Raw genomic sequence first — 20,672 nt, 5'->3', positions numbered from 1 at the left:
AGAACGGGCCAGGATTTTAAAATACAATTTTTTAGGTTCACTTAAACTGTCTTTTTTTTTAGTTTACAAAACTGTAGGTTTGAAATACAGCTGGTTGAAGGGAATGCATTGAGCAATGAATGTGGCTTCTGATTTTAACAGAAAGAAAAGCAAGAAGGATTGAAATGGACACTCGTGATGAAGAAAGAGAAAGGACTGAGGACGGGCCAGAGGCAGGGTCAGGGATGGAGCCTGAAGCAAACCACTGTGGCCATCTCCTCTCTCCTTTAAGAGTTTTCCCCGAACAGATAAACTTCAGGAGCTCTGTACAGATTTTCAGCCTTTTCTAAATCTCTCTGAATACCAAGAGGAACTTTTAGATGCTTGAATAGAGCAATCAGCGCCCCAGGGCCCAGTGAGAATGCCCAGGGGAGGACGGGGAGAGCTGCCCAGGTCTCAGGAGAGTTCCCAGCTGGATCGTGTGGCTGAACCCGAGTGAGCATCTTCACTGCTACTAAAATCAGTGAGACGCTGGGTGGCAAAATGAGGAAATAGCCCCGAACAATAACCCAAATATAAAGAGGGAAGGAAGTCTCAAAACTCGCTTCTCAGAATGAACACCAACGTCAGGTAGTAATTTTTTTAGTGAGTCATCAATGTGCTCCATCACCACACTCAGGCTCAGCTTTGCAGAGTGTCAAGAACACACACCCCAGCCTCACACTGCCTGAGTCTGAATCCCGGCTCTGCCATTTGTCGTTTTGCGACTTAGACTAAGCTGTTGAACCTCAGTTTCCTCGTCTGTAAAATGAGGATTACCAAGAGGACCTGCCTCAAAAGATGAGGGTGGGTGTACAGTGGTCAGAACATTCTAGCAGACAGAAAAGGCTCAATCTATGTCAGTCGCATTGTTATCCACTTGGAGGCAAGAGGGCAGTGGTTGTGGTCTGTCTTCTGACAACGAGATTACTTTCTCTGCAGCTATTTTGGCCCTGGTATCTTTCCAGGTGGGTCTTCCTCAGTTGGGTCTTAGCTGATACCTCCTCTTCCCCAGTAACACAACATTCCCTGTCTGGTCAACTGACTCAGGTGCACACACACAGTTTCCCCTTCAAGGCATTCAGTCAGTGGGTCTCCAGTGTGAAGATACCCCCGTCACTGCAGGGAGTGACAGCTGGGCCTCCAAGGCCCGTGTCCCAAGTCCCTCTCAGAAGCTGCAGCTTCGCCCCGGCTTCACCCCCTCTTCTGGGTGACAGGCAGCTCACCTGCTAAGCTCTACCCAGTGTCTGGAGGTGTCAGGGACGCCCTAGTGGGGGGCTCCCTCCCTCCCACCCGCGGCCACTTGACCTTCTCGCTGCCTCTTCTCTCTCAACCCACAACACCACACCTTGGTTTCTCTCACATCGGATCTGACTTTCTGTTTTACTTTCTATGATTGTTGTGTGGCTTTGCTTTTTCTAGAGCATTCTCGTGTCCACTTGGCAGTCCTGAGCCCACCCCTGTTGTCCCTCCTGCCCTCGCTCCCTGTGGTGCTGAGTCTCCTTCACACTGCCTCCTTCCTGTGTGGGGTGTTCTAGTCTCTCTCCACCACCTGGGCTCTGCCAGGCTGTGATGTTCCCACACTGAGGTGACACGCAGGCTCTACACACTGAGCACTGGTCCCCTGTGGGGCTCTCTGCTAAGGGCCAACGCAAGACTGGACAGATGGGGGTGTGGTGACGCTGAGCCTGCCCTCGGGGCTCCTGGCTCTTTGCAGTGGTGGCTATATGCACAGGGTGCCACCGTGCACGGAGGAAGGACCCTGAGACTGCCCACAGGAGCCTTCACAGAGGAGGTGACATCTCAGGTCTTAGCAGTGAGGACTCAGAGGAGAGGAAGTGGGGTCTCAGAGCAGAGCTGTGCTGATGAATGACGGTGACCCAGGACTGAGGTGCTCCAGGACCCAAGGCCTCAAGAGAGCTGAACCTGGCAGGCAGGAGACAGGCCAGGAAGTGCCCAGCATACCTCGCCAAGGGTCTGGATGGGGTGTGTGTGGGGTGTGGAGTCACCAAGAGTTTTAAAGTGGAGCACGAAGGCCAGACTTCAGTAAGACTTCAGGTTTCACTAAGATCCTCTGTCAGCTGCGTGAACAGTGCACCAGAGGCTCGAGAGCAGAAAACAGATGAGGTCCTTGTCTGCAAACATGAGCCTGTCCACAGCCTCAGCCGTTTTTCCCAAGACGGTTGCACCAGCCAGTCCTGCCTCACAGCCCCCTTCTGTGACACCACTGTGCCCTGACGCCCAGCCAGGTGCTCTCTGGCCCCAGTTCTGCATCTGGCCTGGCCTGTGACCTCAGCAGAGGTGATGCCGTGTGACTTCCCTTGGGCCTTACTTAACAGACTGGAGTTTTTGTTTTTGTGTGTTCATAACCCTGGCTCTTAGGGTCTAATCATTGTGAAAATAGATCCAAAGAAACCACACAGGGGGAAAGAGGTAGAGAGACTGTGTGTGTGTGTGTGAGTTTGTGTGTGAGAGAGTGTGTGTTTGAAATCCCAGCCTTCCACTGAGGGACCCCACCTCAGATCTGCACCCTCATCAGAGACCCCCCCACCCCGGGATGCCATGAGGACCAGGACTGCCCAGCCAGAGCCGGCCCAAATCCCTGACCCACAGAAACAAGGGCAAATACAATGGCGCTGTTTGAAGCCACTGAGTTTGGGGGCAGTTTAGTTCACAGATGCAATTGACACTCAGAGCAACACTCTAAGTCAAATAAACACACGTCACATGAATAATGAAGCATGCCCCTGACGATGTCCGTACGGGTCCACCGTCCTTGCTCACCAACTCGCATTTCACCCTTAATTACTTGCTGCCAAATCCCATTTCAAGCCTTCGTCACACTTAACTGATTAGGGCTTAGCTTTTTAAAAAGGGGGTTTTAGAAAATGTAATCCCCTGATTCTATCTTCCAAATGACTAAGAAAATGTACCCTGTGGATGAAAATTCCCTGGAATTCAGCTGGTATTTTCCTGGGGGTAGTTTGTGGACATTCAAGCAAGTGTTTTGGTTTCTGAACCTGCAGACGGTTTGGTGACTCTCCACACACTGCCTCTGGAGCTGTATGGCCGAGCGTCTCAAGATAGGACACTATGAGGATAAGTGGTGTCATCTCTCCCTGGGTCTACTAATTTAGACTCAGAGGACTAGACTATTTTCCCCATAAGAAAATATCTATATTTTTCTAGAAAAAAAAAATATATATATTGCAGTTTTTGGCCAGGGCTGGGTTTGAACCCGCCACCTCTGGCATGTGGGGCTGGCACCCTACCCCTTTGAGCCACAGGCGCCACCTGACTTGTTATATTTCTATAAGCATGTATTCTCTCTGTTCTGAACACCGCAAGGCTGTTCTCCAAAGACAAGGGCTTTGCTCTTTCTCACTCTCGTTTCTACTGAAATAACAGAATTCAAGCCTGATGCTATGGGCTGACATTTCTCTCTGGGAAACTGCTAATGGATGAGTTTGACTTCATTAATTTCTAAAATGATGTGCTAATTTATGTGTAGCAATATTAGCCTTTTTTGGTCCAATGAGTTACATTTATTTTATTTTAACGAGTAAAAAAAGGCCTTTTCTTCCTGATCAGATGTGTTAGTCTCCTAAAGTACTTTTAGTCACAGATCTTGAGTATACTTTAAATATTAAGAAATCTCAACACCCAGGAACTAGGAAAGAGTCCTAGTAAGATCCTTCTTAAAAAAAAAAAAATCCTTTTTACTGAAATGGAAGGAAAAAGGTTAAAGAATCTTAGGCAGCCCCTTTGGCAAACACTTAAGCTGTCTCTGCTTTAGAACATGGAATTATGCAAGTTACTTCTCTCTGAATTATTCCCACCAACATTCATTTAAAAAAATATAATCATCTAGGAGTGGCTTGGTTATATCCAAGAAGTGGAATAATTCAGATTCTTCTTATGGAAGAGTTTCCTTATAGTTACTGTCAAAATTTCCCTCTGTACCGCCTCACTATGTCCCGAGTAAAATGTATGCTAATTTGTTTTTCATTTTCAGTGACTAACACAGAAGAATTAAATGAATTCCTATTCTCAGAGGAGAAAAGATTCCATCTGTTTCTTATTCATCATTATCTGATTTTCCAGAAATAAATCCCACTGAGCAAATCAGGTTTTCCTTTGTGGAGAAACTTGGTTGTTAGAACCTTGCTGGTTCTACCGTCACCACCAACACAGTAGAAGGGGTGATGTTTTGTTGTTGTTGTTGTTGTTATGATATTAAGTTTAATTACCCAAATCAAAACTAATGGTAGGTGAGTGACTTCCGAGTTTGGGTAACCTCCCTTCAGTTTTTTGGTGAGGGGGTACACACACCACTCATGGTTACACAATGCATAAAAGCCATCAGCCCACGGCTGTGACAGGCCCCCATCCACGACAGGGGGCCTTGAAACTTATCTACTTTGCTCCCGCACCAGGTGTGCAGGTAGAATCCTAGACTGGCTAGAACCTCTGGGTGCCACCAGGACCCCTGAGGAAGAGCTGCAGGGTGTGAGGCTCAGGCAGGACCCCGGATCCCTGAGACCTCCTCATCAGCTCATTCATTTTATGGACAATGTGGCAAAAATGGATCAGAATCTTGGCTCCTAACTTCCATTTCTGGGATTTTTCTGTCTGCCCTCCCTGTTGCACAGCTTGGGAAGATTGGCATGACCCAGCAGAGCAAGACCAAGCAGGGGGAATGACAGAGCCTTATTCCTTAGCCCCTCTTCCCTCTTCTCCTGCAAGGGACAATCTAATAGGTTCTTAACACTCTGTATGCCAATGATCACTTGCCCCTGACTGCTATTAGGAAACAGAAGGGCAGTGGGTTGGAGGGGCTCTGGGAGGGGAAGCACTCAACAGACAAGGCATACATTGCCCCACAGAAGTCAACAAATCCAAGGGTTTCCGTGGACTTGGCCCTGATCACCACTTCTTGGATATCACCCTTAAAACTCACCTTGAGAATATGAACAAAAATCAGAGTGCTTTGGGCTCCTAACACTAATGATCGGGCCCTGAAAATATCACAGTCATGCTTAGAAATCTTCATGTGGGCTACTGGAGGCAGACAAAAAACACTCCCTGGCTCCAGGTGGCCTCCTGAGCGTCCTCAACTCAAGGTACAGTCTGAGCTCTGTGTAGAGTTAAAGAAAGAGAAGACTGGGTATGCAATCGTAGGCAAGCTTCACAAATGAATTAAAACCACCTTACAGAGCTCTAGTAATGAGACGGACAGAAGGCAGAAGTCCCCAGGAACACTGGAAGCCCAGAAGACAGTCAGCATGTTACAATGACTCAGAAAAGGTCTAACACAGTAGGACACTAAAAAAAATAGCCAATTAAATTTGAGAACTCATCCTAGAAAAAGAGCTACACACCTGATTGCTGAACATCACTATGGTCACCTTCTAAGTGCTCCCCTTGGGAAGCTGTGCACTGATGCCTGCACCTAGACAACCCTTCAAAGCACTTTTTCTAGGATGAGTTTAACTGCGAACTTAATTGTCAGACCTCGTATGTGGTAGGGACAAGTACTGTTCTGTTTGAAGGGAGACTTCACGAATAGGTAAAAGGAATCACGTTGAGAAGAGATCTCCATGAACAGAAAGGAAAGCAAAAATTTCCCCAGGCATGCTTTGCTGAGTTGTGGACGCTGGGTGTAGGTGGGACCTTTGTCTTGGGACCAGTGCCCAGACTATGAGGTCGCCACAATGGTCATATCCCTCCAGGACCTGATGGTAACAAGAAAAGCAACAGGTGGGCCTACATTTAGAGGACAGGCAGGTGTGAGTTCACATCCGGGTGCAGGAGGGGACCTGCCCTTGCACTGTCTAGGAAATGGGGTGCCAAGGCTCCCTGGATGGTGTGCAGGGCAGGAGGTCTGCGTGTGGACTGTGGGGGCTGCTGCTGCTGTTCTCATTGGACAGCACCTGGAGCACCGTAGACTGGGGGGAAGAGGTCCCCACGAACATGCTTGGCACTTAAGGACCCACCAGTAGGGTGAAGGAAGACGCCAAGCGGGCTGGAATGTAGAAGATGCCAGGCTTAGCCAGTCAGGAGCATGCCCCTATTTCTGCAGGCAGAGAACAGCATAAATCTCCTGCCTACCCTGCTGTGACCCTGTGCCTGCACTTCCCAGAAGGGCAATGTCACAGTGAAGTCAGTGCATTCTCCTCACCCCCACATCCCACAGAGGTTACCACTGCCCTTTGTAGCACAAGCCAGAAACCCAAGCACCAGTTTTAACATTGTCTTAGCTGAGGCTTAGCTGTCGTTAGGAGCCCATAAATACCAGGGCCCTTTTGATTGTATTAGTGTGGGGATTTATTTTTAATCTTCTTTAAAGATTATTTTGTTCTTTGGTTTCATACTTGGGGTTATTCTACCTTGAAGTGCGTCCCCCTAAATATTTTCATTTTTATTCATTACTCTTTAAAACAATATCTGCGCGTGTACAAATGCTTTTGCTCATCTTCTCTGCGGCATATTCCTGTTATTCTTGACATTAGTCTTTTACTTTTTGATTTTTATTACTCTTAACTGCTTTAATGACTTTTAAAATAATTGTGATTTTGGCTCGGCACCCGTAGCACAGTGGTTATGGTGCCAGCCACATACACCGAGGCTGGGGGGTTCGAACCCAGCCCGGGCCTGGTAAACAACAATGACAACTACAACCAAACATGGCCGGGCGTTGTGGCAGGCGCCTTGTAGTCCCAGCTACTTGGGAGGCTGAAGCAAGAGAATCGCTTAAGCCCAAGAGTTTGAGGTTGCTGTGAGCTGTGATGCCACAGCACTCTACCGAGGGCGACATAGTAAGATTCTGTCTCAAAAAAAAAAAAAAATAATTGGGGGGTGGTGCCTGTGGCTCAGTCGGTAAGGCGCCGGCCCCATATGCCAAGGGTGGCGGGTTCAAGCCCGGCCCTGGCCAAACTGCAACCAAAAAATAGCCGGGCGTTGTGGTGGGCGCCTGTAGTCCCAGCTACTCGGGAGGCTGAGGCAAGAGAATTGCTTAAGCCCAGGAGTTGGAGGTTGCTGTGAGCTGTGTGAGGGCACAGCACTCTACCGAGGGCCATAAAGTGTCTCTACAAAAAAAAAAAAAAAATAATAATAATAATAATTGGGATTTTGTTCTAAAGAATACTTGCCATGTCTTATTTAATTAAAAAGATATTTCCCCTCTTATCCTTTCGTATTTTATCTTTATTAAAATAGCTTCTGAGTTCTCAGTACATCTGCATTTTGCATTTCCTTACCGACTCTTTCTTTTACTTGTAGGATATTTTAGAATATTTTAATATTACCTTTATTTTCTGATGATTCTTAATTCTTGTTTTTTATGTTATTATTGGCATCATAATGGTCTTCAAAGGGAGACCCCACGGGGGTGATGAAGGAGGGAAACACATCCTGGCTAGGGAGGTGCCGCCTTTTACTTACATTAAGGCATTTCCCAGAATTTTTAAACATTTCATATCACCTTCAACTCTGTTTCTAGTAGAATTCATCTACTTAATTCCAGAGGCCACCAGGCAAACACTTCCAGGACGATAATCATTCTGTTGGTGCAGACACTTAAATCACCAGGTCGGGATTCTTTCCTCCAACACTGGGCGCCCAGGCCCTCAGGCATCAAAGCCTCCGAGAGTCATGATGCATTTATTTATTTCACTAGAATCTACCATGCACCTGCTGTGGTCAGGGACGGTGCTGATGCGGGGGCACTATAAGGAAGAAGAGAGCACTCAGATTCTACCCGTGGGCTGGGGAGACTGAAAGTAAATGCACGGTGGAAATACAGTTTCCCATTTATTTTCTGGTCCCGTTGGGACAGACGCTGTGCTAAGCCCTTGGTGATCTCCTAAGTGCTTTCAGAACACTGGCAGGGAACTAAATCCCAGGCTGGAGGATCAGAAAAGCTTTCCAGAGAACACGGTATCTCAGGTGGAGACTGAAGGTAAGTGGGAATTAGCCGTGAAGGGGGTGATGGGGCAGAGTCAGGGAGGAGGAGACAAGACTGGGGAGGACAGATCAGACCTTCTAGTCCTTGCTAAGGACTCTGGACTTATCCTGACAGCACTGGGCAGGGCTGGGGAACTTAATACAGAAGGTTCTAGAAGGATCCTTCTGGCTGCAGCTTAGAGGACCATCCAGTGCAACCCGGTTAGTAGGGACGTTCTGGTGCTGATCCAGAGAGAAGTGTGGTGGCCTGCCAGCAGAGTAGCAGTGCCGGGGATGAACAACATGGAGAGAACAAGGGGATATTGAGGGTGAACCCCCAAATCAGTCTGGGATGAGCTGTGGAGGCTGAGGATAAGGAACCAAGGAAAGAAAGGCAGATTTCAGGGTGTACAGCAGGTGATGGTGGTGCCAGGTACAGACAAGAGCAGGAGGGGAGTCATGTGGGAGGAGGAGGGTCATGTGGCATCCGCAGTGCAGGAAAAGGACTAGCGGGCATCTGTCAGTGACAGGTTGTGCCCAGGAAGGAGACAGCCACGGAGGAGAGCAAGAGATGTGGGTGCCTACGGGGTGACAAATTTGAGGGACAGCCACCATTCAGGCTGATGAGAAGGGGAGCTTGCACAGAGAGGCAGGAAGCCAGGGACACGGGAGGGAGGAGACACTCCTGGCAGAGCTGACGCCAAGGCAGACAGGCCAGAGATCAGTGGCCATCAGCCATGGACGTGTGGCCGCCTGTGAGGGGTAGTGGAGGTTGGCCAGGTGTCTGTGGTCCCAGGTCTGTGGTGGGAGGATCGGAGGCAGCCAGACAGAGGACAATTTGAGGAACCATATTGTGAAGATGAGAGACAGAGAGAGAAGGAAGTGGCTGGAGGCGGGCACAGGAGGACGCTTGTTGTCCACAGAAGGAAGGGCTGCAAGCACATTGAATGTAGTGAGGACGGGTCAGCGGTGAGGGGAGAAAGAAAAGGCAGGTGAGGGGGAGACGCTGGAGGGAATGAGTGAGATCCCCAGGATCGAGGGAGAAACGAGGTCCAGGCCCTGAGGCAAGATGGATGCTGGATGGGGGGTGAGGTGTCCCTTCCCTCGTGAAAGGAGGGAAGGGTGAGAGGGCGGATGCTCTCGCTGTGATGGCTGAGTGAGTGGCTGTGGTGTGAAAAGAACAAAGGCCCGGGAAGTGTCCGAGATTGGGGATACTGGGGAGCCTGTGGCATCACAGAACTACCATGTCATTAATTTGTGGAGTCACACACTTTTCCCCAGCAGAGCTCATCAGCTGTGTACAGACACGGGATGAAGCAGACAGCCGGACTTGGCAATGACCCCAGATTTACAAAACAAGTGCATCTTTTCACATCACATGTGTTCCTTCACAGTGGAGGGAGGAGTGGCCGTGTTTTATCTTTGTTATATTATGCTGGAAGATCTTTGGCCTGTATAATACAAACGATTTCTTCCTAACTTACGTAGTTCTCTATAAAGTTGATGGGGGTGGGGGTCTCAGAGTTCCTACTCTTCCTAACAAATGAATGATACGGTAATAACACACTTCCCCTGAGAAAATGTCTTCTGCAAACAGCCAACTGATTAACAAACTTTGGAAATATAACCCATGGAGGCATAAAACAATATTAAATTAAGAGCCGAGAGACTGGGATTCAATGCTTGTCATTTGTGGCATGACCCTTGATCAAGTTTCTTACCTTACAACCCAGCTGTGTCCTCTGTTGACTGTGTGTGACCCACCCACATGTGGGCTTTCTGAGTAACCGATTCCCTGTATCTGGACACGTGGCACAGGGCATGGCCAGCAAATGCCACTTCCCTTCTCATTTCTCCTTCCTTCCAGCCCTCAGCTTATGTGATTCTAGGACTTAAAAGAATGATACAGAAAACTAAATGCCACCAGTATGTAAATTACACCAATTACATAATGGTGGCATTGAATTTTCTATATCATTCTTTTACCCAGCTTGTGGGTAAGGTAAGAAACAGATTTATTATGTCTTAAACTAGAAGCTACACAAGTCCATGAAATAGACACCCTTACTATATAAAATACACTCTAGTATTTTCTGTTCTATTCTGTTCCATTTTTAAAGACACACCTGTCACTGTCCCCCAAATAGTGTCCTAACTCACAAATGGACTGTCCTGCAGTTTGAAAAATGCTGTGCAGGAGGCCTGTTTTTGTATAGCTAGAACATGTAAGTGAAGCCAGAATGGAAAACTTTGACACCTACTGTCCTAAAAGCACTGAGCAGACAGAGGAGATGAGTCTCCCCCCAAACTGCAAGAAAGAGATTTCAGCTTCTCTCATGAGAGACTCACCTTGCTCACTCTGAACCCCTCCATCCTTGGGCCAATTCCTGTATATTTTCAGTACCCACCTTAGGTATCCCATGTCCCTGGGATGCTTTTCTGGACCCTCTCAATTAGGATGTGGTTTCCTTGCACATATTCCCAAAGCATCTATGAGGTCATCTATGTAAAGCAGGACATTGGCTACTGTGACCGGTCAGTCCATGTTACTATATTGCCCTCCTTGGTTTACTCTTAGTCTTCCCAATAGATGGGGTGCTCTATGAGGAATTTTTGCTCACAGATGAAACTTCTAGGATGATACCAATTCTGCTTCTGCAAACATACAAACTATCAGATTGAGATTTTTTTCTACTAACACTTGCCACCCAGTCCCTTAGGCATTACAGGCATATATATATTAAAAAAGAAAGAAAGTGTATTCTTAGCATCTTTGTTCTTTAACTAGAAGTGTGAGGAATAGCCCTCTCCGCTCTCCTCCCTGTCTCCAGCCCTCTGCGCTGCTCACACTGTGAGATGCTAATTTAGGTGTCCAGTGAGTAGACGGCTGCCAAGGTGTGGGGAGTCTGCAAAGTCCGCTAGGGGCTGTGAATTCACAGTCAGGGACAGCAACTCTTGGAAGTGTGAAGATAACGCTGACATTGGTAGGAAAACCATTAGGAGTTCCTCCTGTTCTTAAAAGAGGACCAAATTCTGTCTCACTTAAAAGTAAGGTGGTTCTACAGGGCCATTTGCCCAGGACAATCTGGGATTATGGCTGTTTTCCCAGTTTTGTTATCAGTAATGTCCCCTTTCGCTCTCGGAAACATCTGCATCTGGAGGATGAGTTGTAGGGGTATGCTGTGCACAGCCCTGCGCAATCTGGCTTCACCCAGAAATGACAAACAGCACACGCACCCCACACTCACTATTTCTCAAACCACCACAGCTATTGGAGACTGTTGTTTTCCTCATTTCACAAACAGGGAGGATGAGGCTCTGAGGAGGTGATTGATTCATTGATTAAGATCATACAGCAAATTAGCGAGGAAAGCAGAGGTGGAAACCGGAGCTCGTGAGCTTTCTCTCTCACTTCCACTCACCAGCGAGGCTCAGAGTAGATGGTGCTGGAGGCTGCGCTCAGGTGTGGCTGGCCATTCTACAAGCAGTTTCCACACCCTGGAATCCCCGCCTGGCTGTGCCCTCAGGTCTCAGTGGAGTTCTGTCTGCTGACATCTGCTCAGATCTCCCAAATGCCCGTGCTCAGGCTTCACCCCACGTGTGTCCTATTATAACAGGACACATTCTGCCATATTATTATGTACGTAACAGCCATATTTATTAAGAACCTAGGATGAGGCAGGCAGCGACTGGGGACGCAGTGATTGGGGACACAGTGCCACCCTCACAGAGTTCCATGCTCGAGAAGGACGGAGTCAGGAAGGAAAGAATATATAAAGTACATTTGTAACATTAGAAACTGACACAGAACACAAATACCTCGTGACTCCATCCTGCTTCATTATAATTTCCTCTTATCTCCCACAGTTTGTCCTGTTCTGGTTCCAAACACAACATAACTAACCTGTAACTCACCTCCCATAAAGCATCCTGCACACTCAAGATGATTAACACTGATCCCATCCTGACAACTGTCCAATTCTGAACCACAAGGTCCTTCCTGGAGGCAGGCACACCCTTACCTACAGGGACCTTTTGTTTGTCTTTTGGGGGCGCTCCTGTCCCTGGATTCCCTAGTCCTTCATGGACTGTGTGAGTCATAGGCCCCCAATGATTCTGCTCTACAAAAAGCATAAAAGCACAAGCTGAGATGGGGGAAAACAACCAATTCAGAAGTAGCATCAGCCCATGGGGTCCCTGACATCAGGCTCCAAAGGATTTGGAATAGAGTTAAGTGGTTAACATCTCACACCTATTAGAAGGGCTACTGTCAAAAAGACAAAAAAATAGCAAGTGTGGTGAGGATGTGGAGTAACTGGAACCCATGTGCACTGTTGGTGGGGATGTCCAATGGTTCAGCTGCCGTGAAAATCAGCACAGCAGGTCCTCAAAAAATTAAACATAGAGTCACCCTGTAATATAGCAATTCCTTTTGACTATATACTCAAATGAGCTGAAAGCAGGATTTGAACAAGTATTTGCACATCCATCTTCACAGTAGCATTACAATAGTCAAAACATGGAAGCAGCCATGTGGCTCCTGGCAGATGGAGGGTAAGCAAACTGTGGTACGTCCATACAGTGGGGTATTATTTGGTCTTAAAGAGGAAGGAAATCCCACCACATGCTGTAACGTGAATGAATCCTGAAAACATTATACCAAGGGAAGTAAATCCAGTCACAAAAGGTCAGATACTGTATGATTCCATGATTCCTTATGTGAGGATTTACAGTAGTCAGAGTCACAGAGCCGGGAAGTAGAGTGGTGGTTGCTGGAGGTGGGGCAGGGGGGGATTGGAGATAAGTTAGTGTTTCCCGGGGACAGAGTTTCAGTTTTACAGGTGAGCAGAGCTCTGTGAGGGTCGATGGTGATGGTTGTAAAACAATGAGGACGGACTCAGTGCCACTAACTGTACCCCTAACAATGGCTAACATGGTAAATTTTACATTGTGAGCATTTTATTGACTCTGCAGTACCTAGCCCAGTAACAATGCAGAAATCCCAAGAAATTCATAGAAAACATGTTGCCAAACCAGAAGATGAATTAAAAGGTGTTTCCTTACAATGATGGGAAGATTTTTTCATTATTTTAACACACCAAGCACGTATACAAGGTCAGATGCTGATATAAATAAAATGTCAAATTCTGAAATAAAAAAATTATTAATTTTTATTTTGTTAATAACATTTTATTGATAAATAATATGTTATTTAATAACAACATAATAAATAATAAATCAATTTTATTAATAAAATTTTTATTTTAGAATTTTATTTCAAATTCTGAAATAAAAAAATTAATTGATGAGTCATCTGGGACTGTGGATTAAAGCAAGTGCTTCATGGTTAAAGAAATGTGGAAGGTTGAGCAAACCTCACTCTCACTTCACCAATCATGAGGCATGGACAAGTCAACCAACCCATCGTGCCTCAGTTTCCTCATCTGAAAATTGAGAATAATAATAATAGTATCGGGTTTATAAAGGGTCTGTGGAGATTAAGCAAGGTAGCAATGTTTGTCAAATATAAACACAATTCTGTGTATAATATTGAGCAATAAATAAATCATAGATAATAATGGCTGACCACCCTTTTCCACTGCTTTTGCCAGCTCTGATTAGTATTATCAGTAACAGTATTGGCTTAACTCAGAGGCTACGTCAACCTTTAGCAGCCTGTAGGTAGACATGCTGCTAAAATGGGAAACTGTAAATATCTAATTTAATCCCAGACATAAGCTTCATCCTGGACTCAGGAGAGCTCTGTGTCTCCTTGGGCCCCAGGCACATGGTTAGATGAGAGAGCAGTCAGCATTTGGCCTTGTGTACGTGCTTGGTATGTTAAAATAATGAAAGATCTTCCCATGATTGTAAGGAAACACCTTTTAATTCATCCTTCTGCTCCGGCATCATGTTTTCTGTGAGTTTCTCAGGATTTCTGCATCCTTACTGGGATAGGTACCGCAGAGCCAAGCTGTGTGTACTGCTGCTTAGGAATGAGATACTCAAGGTTTTAACGGACAGAAACAAACAGAATGTGCTTAATGCTGTGGATGTCACCACAAAATTAATTTTCCCACTTTCAATTACAGATTTGATTTTGGGCAAAAATATTTTATGCACACACACACACACACACACACACACACATACACATATACATACAGAGTGTCCATAAAGCTTGTGTGCAATTTTAAATTGTATACTATTTTAAAGGGCACACAAATTTGACATACATCTTGTATGTGTATGTGTGTGTACATAACACAGAGAAGACAGACACACACATATATACACAGACATACACATATATATAACATTTTACACACACACATATTTGTAAAACATACACATAAGGAATTACGATGCATTATATGATGCCTCTGTGTTTCTGGGATTTTTCATCATATAACTCTATGATTTTAAATAATTTAGGAGAACTTATGCTTAAAAAGAAAAGATTAAACTCTGTAAAAAGGAGCTCAGCTGAAATCAAATATATCCTTGTGTAACAAACTATCACTTTAGACTAATATTTATCAGCAACAATTTTAGGGGCAAACAGCATAGCCAGTAATTCTAGAGCATCAAATGCATTGGAGGGGAAGCAATAATTCTGATCCCTCGTTTAAAGAAAGGCAAATGTGCTACGACTCCACACTGTACTGTAAGGAGACTTGGTGGAGTTACTCCTGAGCCTCTGAAGTTACAGATTCGTGCCATAAACCCACGGTCTGGAAAGACAATTCTGGGCCCAACCCACAGGCATTTTAGTTAAAACATCTGACTCATTAGACGGAAGAATTTAATCTTTTCTACAGAAGAGAAAGAATGTTACAATGGAATGAGAACCCTTTACAGGAATGACCAATGGCCCAAGGGCTGTGAAGGGGGTTACAGAAAGAGCGGAGGTGTGGATAAGGGCACAATATCCCTGGAATACCAGAAGAGAAGGGAGACAGGAAAACACGCTAAGCTCCTCGCAGGGACGCCTGGCCTACCCAGCGCAGATGCAGTGAGAGAGTTCTGTTGTAGAAGAAGGTGAAGTTGTAGAACGGAGGTAAAAGTTTGCCCACGCAATACCTGTTATCCTGAGCCACCACAGCACAAGTCGGTGGCAGAAACGAAAGTGACAGCATGGAGGGTGACAAGAGTTTTCCCCGGGTGCTTACATTTTAAAAGTGGAGAAAGCAGGTGAAACAAAGGCTGGTGATGCCACATGGGCTGCTCTTCAAATCAGAAATAAACGTTCATGAGAGAAAAGAAAACAAAGAACAAAGGTATTTAATTCAGATGAAATGGAGAGCTTTCAGGAGCCTTGCCGCTAAGGCTTGGCGGGTTCTAGAGACCTTCCTATTAAATATGGTGCATTCAATCAGCAGAAGAAAGGGACTAACAAGCTCTTTCCGGCCGTGGACACCTGCATCAAACAATGGTACTCATCTCTGAGGGATTTTAAACAGCTGTGCATAAACTTCAAAAGTAATTTGCAACCAAACCGGTAAATATCACCCTTCTTCCCACTAGACACAGCAATTTCAGAAGGAGAAAGCTTGAGCAGGCCTGCCATTTCACAAGAGTTACCCAAAGAGGAGTTAGGAGGGAGATAAAGATGGTGATTGGTAAGCTGGGTGCCTGGCGGGGTGGGGACAGGAGCTTGCCCTGGGCTGGGCATTCCCAGCCAGGAAAGGACCAGTGTGTCCCAGGGAACAACTGACTGGGGACTTCTTGCTTCTTTCATGCCTTAGAATTTTCTTTGTGGACAGAAACAGCCGGGGGCCTCCTCAGATCTGGGAGGAGGTTCATAAAACGACTCCACCAGCTTGGCACACGCCCTCAGAGGGCACTTAGAACTTGGAGGACCCAGGCACCAGACACACAGGATTCATTTCCCCAGTGACAGGGAAAGAGCCAGCCCCCCACCCATGCCCAGCTTCTGCCATCACGGAATAATCTCTTATAAGCACAGGGGCTAGAGGCCCAGGGGACAAGGCAGCTCTAGGGTGCTCTCCTGGCAGAAATGACCAGAATCTCTCCCAGCGAAGCCAGTCTCTGGGCCTCTCTTCCTGCCCCTGGACACCGCCCACACCTTCACGCTGGAACAGGCACTCTCCCGTTGACAATTGCAGATCTTAAGAACCCAATCCGCTGCAGATATTTTAGCGAACAATCTACACTTTGTTAACATGGCCCCAAAGCTGGAAAACGATCTCACTCAATGCTACAAAATCAAGGGCCCGGAGCTCTCGCGCGCTCTCTCTCTGGCACCTGCTTCACCCGCCCCTCGGGCCCAGACCAGGAACCTGCTTCCTCTGGCGGTGACCGCAGCAGCCCTGGCCGCCCCCTCCGGCGAATTCCCCGCAAGCCGGTGTTCTGGACCGGCTGCCATCTCCAGAAAAACTCTTCTTACACGTTTTTGCCAAGGATATAAAAACTTCCCCTTGACCTTTTTCCTTTCCCCTGCCCTCTTTAGTTCGGGTGAGAGGGGGAAAGGCGAAGGAAGGTGGGGGCCCGTAGGCCGGCCGCCCCGACGCGACCCAGGCGCCTGCATCCCGCGCGCCCTGCACCCGGGACACACCGGGGAGAGCCCCGAAGGCGGCCCCGCGCCCGCGCCCTTTCCGATGCCCTCCCCAGCGCTGCTCCCCGCGGCAGCTGGCTCCCCTTCCTGGATCAGCGCCCAGGGGACCCGGGCGGCCCTTCCTGCCCGCGGTCCGGCCCCTCCCGGCGGCGGCTCCCTCCCGGCCGGCGGCGCGGGGCGCGGGGCGCGGGGGGCCCTACCTGCTCGGATGGCGGCGCCGCTGCTGCTCCGGTGGCTCGGGGACTGCGGGGCCCGGCGCGCGGAGGGTGCGCCCCGCGGGCGGCGCTGGCCAGGGGGGCGCTCGCCACCCTCCCCGCGGGGCCCGCGGCCCCAGGGGACCCGGGACCCCCGCCGAGGACGTGCGCTCCGCTCAGCCGCGCCCCGGCCGCGCGCAGAGCTCCGTCTGCCCTCCCCTCGGGCGCGCTGTCTCCTCCCCCGTCCCCGCTCCTTACCCGGACTCGGAGGCTGCGGTGGGCGAGCGCGGGACGGCCCCGGAGGGCGCCGCATGCTGAGCGCCCGGAACGGCGGCGACAGACCGCTGGTCGCCTGTGTGCCACCCAACGAACTGGGAACCGAAAATGATGCTCCCGCGGGGAGGGGGGAGGTCACTCGGTAGAAGCCACTGCGTGCGTTTTCACCAGAAGGGACTTGTCCACATTGTTATTTTTTTAAAAAATTACCTACCCAAGGAAGTCTGGGCCCAACTCTGTCCTGAGTATAATCGTTTCTAGGTCGCCTCTTAGGTGGTATTTTGATTCTCTGTATCCGCGCTGATGTTTGACACATTTTCCAAAGTCGAGCTGCTTGACGCTGCAGGGCGGCGCTGTCCCAGGCGGGCGTCCCCAGGGCTCTCCGCGCCTTGCCGGCGATGCTAACGTGCTGAAGATAATTGGGGTGGTTTTTCCTAGACTGTATACAATGAACTTTGTGTTTGGTTTAGAAAATTTATGTTTGGCTACAAATACTGTTACAGATGGGTCTGTCTCAGTGATGACACAGAGCCATTAGCACACTCTTGCTAAGCCACATTAAGCCGAGAAATTAAACACTAATCCGTGCTCCTTTTCCCCCCTTTGTTTTGAGAGAGATATTGAAAGGGTATGAAAGAGCTAAATGTTTCTGATCGTCAGAGTGTAGAAGCTGGCTGGAAAGGACCTCAGCAGAGGGATGTCTATGCAGATGGAAAACTCAGGCCTGGAGGCATTTGAGAACTTGATTAACCCCTCTCAGGCCTGCGCTGGGAAGCCAGTTAAGGTGACTCCCCTTACCTGTGTGAGCCCAACTAAGCCAACACGCACACGCCTCTGAAGGATAAAAATATATGCCATTGAAATTCACCTCATAAACACACCCCCACCATTTGTCAATATCTAATATGAAGTAACATGGAACTGGCCCTCAGACCAGGATCCTACAACACAGAGGCTGCAACTCGGGCAGGATTCCAGCCCGGAGGTGAGAGTGTGGATGGTCTTCTGGACTGGCAGGCTCACAGGGAAATGGCCAGAGCCCAGCACACAGAGGGCACCAGTATGATTTTGCTGATGAAAATTAGCAGAAAAATGCATCTATGTCTGGGAGGGAGGTGGCAGAGCCAGGGCAATCACCCCACCTCATCCTCTCTCAGCAGGCCGCAGGAGAGAAATTTCTCTAGTTCAAAACACCTCCTACATAGCCCTTTCTCCCCTCATTTCCAGCAGAACCTATTAGGCTGTGAGGAAGAAATGGCAAACTGATCCTGGCGACTGTGACTGGAGGACACCACGCCCCTCGTTCCCCATCTGTGGGGTTTCCCCGGACAGCCTGAGAAGGAGGTTAGATGCCTACAGAGTCCCCAAGGGAAGGTCATTTGTCCTGCTGATTGACTCAGTAGACAATAGCTTTGGAAAATATTTCCAATAACGACGATCTTTATGACCGTGGGCTGAGTACCCACTTGCTGTGCCAGGCACTTGGGACACACGACACATTCATTCTCCATCATTTTATGTGTATCCTAATCCTCCTCCTGGGCAACTCTGTTTGACAGATGAGAGGGATGAGGCCTGGGATTGTATATGGCTCCATCGCAGGATCCCACGGCTGAGAAAGCAGCAGAACCAGGATGCCCTCTCAGGGCAGTCTGAGGCAGCTGCCGCCCCTGCTTCTCCATCCCCACAACTGCGCCCGGATTTTCTCTTTCTATTTTGGACAACTAGTCTCTGAGGACCCATGTCACTCTAGAATTCTATCACAATGTACTCCTTTAACTAGAAATCCATTAATCTGAAGACTGGATCTTTAAAAAAAATATCCATCATATGTATTTAAAAAGTGGGGGATTATTATTATTATTTTTTTAGTCTTAAAATTTCATCTAAAACAAAAAATCCAAAGGTACACATTAGGTGGAGCAGGTGCCCTGGACGCCTCTGGCCCCAGCATTCTGTCGGCCCAGCCTTCTCCTGCCCAGGCTGCAAGGCATTTCTGTTTCCTATCAGCCACGGTTTGGGTGTTTTATAAACAGGCTGCTGCTCGCAGCTCCCCACACCTCTGTTTCCTGGAAGAGGAAATGGCATTTCCTGGAGGGGACGGTGGGTGGGTGGTGAGTTTCCACTCATTATGTTAAACACACCCTGGCTTTCTGCTGTGTGCCTTCTTTTCCTCCTTTGGTGTCTGCCCTAAACTTTCCTGGAATCCTGCTGCGTAGCCGGCGTGGGGCAGCCACTTCTCTCAGTTCATTGCGGCTGGGAAGGGGGAGACTCCGGCATGGGATTCAGTGGCCACCTCAGAGCTGAGGGATGGGGGGCTCCTCTACTTCTGGTCTCGGGAACTATGGACACCCATCTTCCTTCAACCTGGAACTCAGAAAACAGAGGCTGACATCTCCTTGCTTTTCTTCTGGACCTAGATGGTGATTATGTTACAAGTCTCCCACAAGGACAGCTCTGCCTTACACCCTTCTGTGGACTTGATCTTCCATAGGAGACTTGGGATAGAAATGTAAAAGAAAATGTTCTTATTTGGAGCCTCAGTTTGAAGATGATGAACAGACAATTTGAGTGCTACGTTACTTAACAAGGACATTTCTGTCTTTGCAGAAAGTCACAGCTCTGAGGAAACAAGTTTGCACTATTTGGTGAGGAGTTGGGCCACCAATGCTCCCCCAAAGGTTTGGCAGAGACTGTTTATAAAGTGGCCCAGCTGAGCAGAAGCAGAAAACAATAAGTACCCAAACCAAAGGCTCAAGTAACAGGCAATGTCTAGTATAAATTTATTCTGAAAATATCAAAATTATTCTAGGAGCTGTGCGTTAAAGTGACAGAGATGCAAATAAAAAATAGTTCTTTTTAAAATACACAACTTGGCCAGGTAAAGGGAGATACTGGTTCTGCTCTTTACCTTGACTTTAGAGTTTTAAGTGGGAGAAAGTACAATTAGAAGTTAGAAATTGTTATTGTCAGAACAGAGCTCTGAGCCCTGAAGCACATTAGGTAGTGGCCTGGCCCTCCCCTTATAAGTCAACCTCGATTACTGTTGATAATAAGGTTGACATCAACACTTCCATACCCAGAGGGGGAGTCATGGCAGGTGGGTGCAAACCTGACCTGAGGCAAAAAGGGAAAAATATTGACAATATAGTTTTAAATTTTCCCTTAATTGAGGTACTTACTGGATATACTTTGAAATATGAAGCTGTTAAAAACTATTATATGAGGTAGGGGGGTTAGGAGATGTCTTCACTTAAGAAAGAGATGGTGTGTGAACCTAATTAATGTGAGCTAATATTTACCGCAAATTTACTACCTGTGGCACGGCATGGTGTTATACACTTTATTTCAATGATTTAATTTGATTCTTACCATAAATCCTTTTAGATTGTCGATGTCCTCCTTGTTTCACAGATAAGAGCTTTGAGCCTTAGAGGTTAAACAAATGACTTCCCAGGCTCATTTAGCCAATAAATGGTGGAGGATGGCTCACGCCAGTCTAACTAATCCTCAGATTCATGACTTTTTGGCCATCATACTCACAGAAACAAGAGCTGAGATTATAACCTGGCCTTGAAACAATAAAAGAATTGTGGATGTCGATGAGTGTTTTGACTGGTGAAATATTTTGAGGACAAGAGTTAACATATGGATAGATGGCC

At 47.6% G+C, this 20,672-nt stretch overlaps 1 protein-coding gene across 3 annotated transcripts in view; it reads right to left on the bottom strand.

Annotated features, from left to right (window-relative positions):
• The window catches only part of PRKCQ (protein kinase C theta), a 96,830-nt gene extending 79,490 nt beyond the window's left edge, over nucleotides 1-17,340 (bottom strand). The window contains exon 1 of one of the 3 annotated variants that reach the window (XM_053572957.1): nucleotides 17,225-17,340. In XM_053572957.1, the coding sequence (XP_053428932.1) occupies nucleotides 17,225-17,326 (102 nt within the window). In that variant the 5' untranslated portion in view covers nucleotides 17,327-17,340. Of the gene's footprint in view, nucleotides 1-16,740; nucleotides 16,943-16,992; nucleotides 17,187-17,224 lie in introns of those variants that run through there. The other 2 variants (XM_053572959.1, XM_053572960.1) reach the window with 2 other exon arrangements.
• Nucleotides 17,341-20,672: the final 3,332 nt, after the last annotated feature.

The sequence above is a fragment of the Nycticebus coucang genome, chromosome 20 (genome assembly GCF_027406575.1).
Source record: "Nycticebus coucang isolate mNycCou1 chromosome 20, mNycCou1.pri, whole genome shotgun sequence".
Lineage (NCBI taxonomy): Eukaryota > Metazoa > Chordata > Mammalia > Primates > Lorisidae > Nycticebus > Nycticebus coucang.
The sequence above is the reverse complement of the archived record's forward strand: the minus strand, read 5'-3'. Positions and strand labels throughout refer to the sequence as shown.